The following is a 6,000-nucleotide window of genomic DNA, read 5'->3' on the forward strand; positions in this document are numbered from 1 at the left end:
CTTAGACCTGAGCCGGATCTGTTGACCCGAAATTGTGCTTTTCCCACCAAAGAAGGACAGGGAGAGAAACATTAGTACAAGTTCCGAACTAAAATATAACAGAGAAGAAACATAATCATTGAAATCACACAGCTCTTCAGTTTCAAAGCGTTCCTAGCGCCTAGCTCTTCTAACTCCCGGCCAGTGTTCTTGACATTATGGTGATATATAAAGACTTTCTGTTTCCGCTGGTGTGTGGGTCTGTGGGAAGCCTCTGACTCACCTCCGTGCTCCAGTAGCACCCTGTGCAGCCTTCCAATGTCGCCCTTATTGCATGGCGCGGAAGATACTAGTTTGGATTTCCTCTGCAAGTCAGACCATAGCTGTATCCATTTACTGGCACAGTGCCTAGCACATCATAGACAGACAAAATATTTATTAAACTGAATGAATACAGTACCTTAATTGAATGAAATAGTATCCTGCTGCCCCCCTTTTTTTTAAATCAAGCTGTCAGATTTTATGAAGCCCCATTTCCTTAAAAAAACTCACTAATTTAGTGATTACCAATTTATTAGCCACAGATTCCCAGGTAACTCAGAAATCACTGGAAGGGTCTCTGTAAGTTCATGGGGTCTCCAGGTATCATCTAGAACCAGTCCTATCTCACAAGTTAATACTTGACAAGTTAATTATATATTGTCTGTTGTACTCTTTATAAAATGTGCTAAGATATATTGCTATTTCTGAAATGTATATAAGTAAGTTGTAATTTAGGAGTTTTACAGAGTCAACAGGTACTAAAAGTAATACTGCGATCATATTGGAAGTTCATAAAAACGTTTTACATTTTTTATTAAAATGTAAGTTTTAGTTTAAGTTGAGAAACCACTTCTTTACTCCAGTTGATACTTAGGCCTGAGCTGTCCGGTGTGGTAGCCACATGTGACTTTAGAGTTAGAATGAAATTAATTAAAAATTCATTTTTTCAGTTTCCCTAAGTATATGGTTAAGTAACCACATGTGGCTGATGGCTAAATGGCTGAAAAGTACAGATATAGAATATTTCTATCCTTGCAGAAATAGATACTGCTGATGTTGACACTTAAGATGAATAAAAAGTAACAGCAATAAAATGTAACTTTAGGAGAGGTAACTCATCTAATTTATAGCATAACAGAGAGAAATGAAATTGGCAATGGTTAAGCAATTTCTACCCTTGTTCAGTAAATAAATACATCATCTCTTCATAAAGAAATAAATAAAATTTACTGTTTTTCCCTGGGTATTGCCTGGATTGTAAAATGCTTCTCCCACCTCCTTACCCCAACCTTCTTCCTTGTAGGTTAGAGTTACTTGTTATTGGTAAATAGCTACAATGGAGACTAAAGACCAGAAGAAACACAGAAAGAAAAACAGTGGGCCCAAAGCTGAAAAGAAAAAGAAGCGGCATCTGCAGGATCTCCGGCTAGGAGAGGAAGAAGATGCCCGGAAGAGAAATCCCAAAGCTTTTGCAGTTCAGTCTGCTGTGCGGATGGCTCGATCCTTTCACAGGTATGTTAGGGTACAGTCTAGTCGTTCTTCCATTGATTCTTTTTAAATAGTAGGAGCCTCTCACAGGTGACATTTGGATTCATGAGTCTAGTCCAGCTCCAAAGGACATGGAGATGCGTGGTGTGTGGCTTTCACTAAAACGTGAGAAGCTTTCCCATAGAAGCTGCCTTGCCTCCAGCATCTGCACACTGGTTGGTGTTTATTGCCCAAGATGCAAGAATTTATAGAATTTGTTTGTTCCTAAATTTTAAACTGTTTCTATGGTGATAAGTGTGCTTTTTTCCCCCTAGGTATGTTTTACATAGTTGTAATATAAAATAAAAAATTACAATATTTAATACTAACATAGCTTTATTTAGTGTGTCCTTGTGATATGCCTAGCGGTATACTTTAAACATTATTCAACTAAATGCTTCCAGCAGCCTTACCAGAGTAGGAATCATTCTTGCCCTCATTTTATGGGTAAGAAAACTGAGGTCAAGAGAACAAGTTACCTCCAATCATGTAACCAGTAAGTAGGAGAGCCAAATTTAACTCCAGAGCCTCTGCTCTGTTATGATGCACTGCCTCGGTATTTACCTTTTGGTTTTTTTAAAAACTATTAAAATCACTCTTAAAACAGTCAGATTTAAGGAGTGTTTAATTTTCAGCTTTCTATGCTATTGAAGTCGTCTTGTTACATCTTTATTGAACAGCAGTTATTTGGATGGGGCCAGAAGTTAACGAGTTAATAACTGACAAGTTAATTATATATTGTCTGTTGTCCTCTCAATAAAATGTGCTAAAGTACTCATATATATAAATCTACTAAAAAAGTTTACTTATAAAGTTGATACCTTTTACTCTATTTTGAAAGTGAGTTTACTATTTATTTATTTATTTATTTTTAATGAATAGGACTCAGGATTTGAAGACAAAAAAGCATCATATTCCAGTGGTTGATCGAACTCCACTGGAGCCCCCACCAATAGTGGTAGTGGTGATGGGGCCTCCAAAAGTTGGAAAGAGCACTTTGATACAATGCCTCATTCGGAACTTCACCCGACAGAAGCTGACCGAGATCAGAGGCCCTGTGACAATTGTGTCAGGTAGGAGATGCCGCAACAGACACAGAGTTGGTGTGGCTGTTGTCATCTGAGGGACATGCATGCATTTGTTGTTTTCTTGAGCGGAACATGTTAAATATTGTCATATCATGTTACCTGTCTTATACTTTTACTAAGTTGGCTATAGCTTCAGAAAAGGGTAAGTTCCCGGAGATAATTACCCAGAGATAAGTTCCCGGAGATAACATATGTGATAATGTTCACATTGAAAATGTGCACGTTTGCCTTATGAAGCCACATTCTGGTGGAAGTGCGAGTTTTCTCTTTTTCCTATGAGAATTGTCTGCTTTGGGAGATGGTGACCTTTCCAAGTTTGAGGGAAAATGAAACAAACTTCCAGTGGTAGAATGGGAATGTGCAGTCTGAAATCTCTTGTTATTGCAATAGTATAGTTGGATTTAGGCTTTTCTTTATCTTTGGAGCATCCATATTTTCTTTTCCCTTTTTTGAGACAGAGTCTTACTCTGTGGCACAGGCTGGAATGCAGTGGTGTGATTACAGCTCACTGCAGCCTCAACCTCCCAAGTTTAAGCAATCCTCCTGCCTTAGCCTCCTGAGTAGTGTATGCCACCACGCCTGGCTAAGTTTTCTTTTTTTTCCCTTTTTTTTTTTTTTTTTTTTGTAGAGATGGAGATTCCCCATGTGGCTCAGGCTGGTCTCAAAACTCCTGGGCTCAAGGGATCTGCCTGCCTTGGCCTCCCACTGCACCCAGCCCATATTTTCTTGACCATTTTCTTTTTACCTTAATTTAGAAATAATTATTGTTATGAATATTCTGTTGCATTATGTTTGAGGATGTTTGTAGCTATAGTGGGAATACGGGAAGTTTTGATAGAGGTAAAGACTTTGGCCTGCAGCTGAACAGCAGGATCATGGTTATCATGGAGCCTGTGCAGTCCAAATTTTCCCTGTTTGAGCACTTTTATTCATCTGGGTAGACTTTTGATATTATTTAAATTTAGAACACAGCAAGAAAAACAGAATGGAATTTATTTTATTTTACCAGTTTTTGCCTATAAAAACGAACTTCTGGTACACTCCTGTAAACTTACATGATGTTTTACTGGATGCAGTTAAAAAATGAAAATTAGAGTTGATGGTTAGAGTTTTTTCAGGATCTTTTTAAAGTAAAATTTTCATCTTTTCACTTACAGGTAAAAAGCGCAGACTCACCATTATTGAATGCGGGTGTGATATTAACATGATGATTGATCTGGCTAAAGTAGCAGATCTGGTAAGTCAGCAGGGGCAGCCTGGGGTGCTGATGGAGACTTAGAGCATCGTGATAGGTTATTTATCCCGTGATGAAAGGAAGAGAGTCCTATGATTATTAAAGGAATCATAGTCATCATCAGTGATAGAGTAGATATGATTGAATTGATGATAATAATTATGGTAATAAATATTGTTATATTAATAATAAAAATGGAATGTGCACAATGAAATGTATTCCAAAATCTAAAAGCAAATCACAGGATGGAGAAAACCTTTAATGAACACAACTAATAAGAGCTCATTAATATGTATACATATATACATACAAATATATCATAGTAAGTACCATTTTTTCTTGGACTCTTCCTGGCACTGTGCTAACTGCTTTCTACAAATTTAGCTTACATAAATCCTTGATGCACCCTTGAGGTGAGTAGTTATTATTTGTAGTTTACATAAGATGAAATAGAGCCTCCCAGCAGTTAAATAACTTGTGTGAAGATGGGACCCTTGTTCCTGATGGTTCCAGAACCTTCATCCTTAATGATAATGCTAAAGTAAGTACATGAATTGCCCTGAAGAAGTGGTCAGAGTTTAGCAATAAAAAATCTAGACAGTACTCAGTGTATGGAAAATGTACATACTCTTGCATTTATGGAAATGATAATGTTCACTGTTCTGGTATTCTATTAACTTACGTTTTAAATTAGAAAAAATAAAAACAAATTAGCAAAAAAGTAAGCCATATTGATGAGGAAGTGTGGGGTGAGGGATACCTTGGTTTTTTTTAGACAGCTGTTTAGTAACAAAGAGCTACAGATTTTGTACTTTGGCCCAGGAATACTCCTAAAATATAAAGTAAAAAGTAATACACATTTTAAAGTTGTACCATTGTAATGTCAGAAAACTAAATAACATTCAAATTTTGAACATGTAATGCTACCATTAGTAAAAATAAGTGTTATTAATGTAGTGTAAGCTTACTAAATCTTGTGTACTTGAAATGATCAAAATAGTTCATAGAAGTCATTTGTTTCTCTTTTATGTAAAATGTAGCAAGTTTCTAATATTAAAGACACACATATTAAGAGATGCCTTTAATTTTATTTTTAATTATTATGGATACATAATAGTTATACATATTTATGGGGTACATGTGGTATTTGATAGAAGCATACAATGTGTGATGATCAAATCAGGGTAATTAGGATATCCATCACCTCAAACATTTATAATTTATCTGTGTTAGGAACATTTCAATTTCATTCTTGTAGTTATTCTGAATTATATAATAAATTACAGTCCACCCTATTGTGCTGTTGGACACCAGAATTTATTCTGTCTAACTGTATTTTTGTACCTGTTAACCTTTCCCTCTTTGTCCCTCCCTTCCTGCTCCCCTTCCCAGCCTCTTAACCATCATTGAGAGAGATGCCTATTATGTAAATCTTTTAAAGATTTTTCAAAAGGAACACACACATTTGGTAAAGTACTCTAACTGTAATGCAGGATACGCACAATGTGCATTTTTCTTTTTCCTTGGTGTAACCGCTGGTCATTCAGATCCCTGCAGAGCAGTATCCTTCTAGATGCATATAAACACACATACCACCCTTTAAAAACACAAATGGTAGCTTATTTTACACACTGTTCTATGCTTTGCTTTTTTCATATAATGTATCTTGGAGGTATATAATAAGTAAGTACTGTAACTCTGCCTCCTTTTTAATATAATATTCCATTTTATGGAGGCACCATAATTTATTTAGCCTACCTTATGTTGATTGCTCTGCTGTGGGTTGTCAAAGCCTCCTGTGTACAGCAAAGGCACACACAATACGTGGATTTGGGTGTGTACGTGCGTGTGTGGATTAGGGGAGTAACACTGGCTTAGATGACAAAGACTGGCAGCTGAGGGACTGTTTGTTCCCCGTTCTTCCTGACCTTACAACCAGCTGCTTGCCCCCTGGCACTCTGTGACATTAAATGTAGTGTGAGGATATTCTGCCTGTCCTTTGAGCTGGTCCAGTGTTGCTGGAACGCTGTGCTTGCTGCCTCAGTCTGCAGTGGCAGCTGTGCTTTCTCACAAGCCCACCTTCATATATTCTGTGGTTTCAGATTTTGAGTGTTTCCTAGTTTAATCAAA

The 6,000-nt window shown here is 36.9% G+C and overlaps 1 protein-coding gene across 1 annotated transcript in view; it reads left to right on the top strand.

Moving 5' to 3' along the window:
* The window catches only part of LOC105537322 (ribosome biogenesis protein BMS1 homolog), a 48,881-nt gene that overhangs the window by 937 nt on the left and 41,944 nt on the right, over positions 1-6,000 (top strand). Inside the window, exons 2-4 of the mRNA XM_011976900.1 lie at positions 1,325-1,533; positions 2,431-2,621; positions 3,794-3,873. Coding sequence (XP_011832290.1) covers positions 1,358-1,533; positions 2,431-2,621; positions 3,794-3,873 — 447 coding nt within the window. The 5' untranslated portion in view covers positions 1,325-1,357. The remainder of the gene's footprint in view (positions 1-1,324; positions 1,534-2,430; positions 2,622-3,793; positions 3,874-6,000) is intronic.

This window comes from Mandrillus leucophaeus, unplaced genomic scaffold (assembly GCF_000951045.1).
Source record: "Mandrillus leucophaeus isolate KB7577 unplaced genomic scaffold, Mleu.le_1.0 Scaffold1704, whole genome shotgun sequence".
Classification (NCBI taxonomy): domain Eukaryota; kingdom Metazoa; phylum Chordata; class Mammalia; order Primates; family Cercopithecidae; genus Mandrillus; species Mandrillus leucophaeus.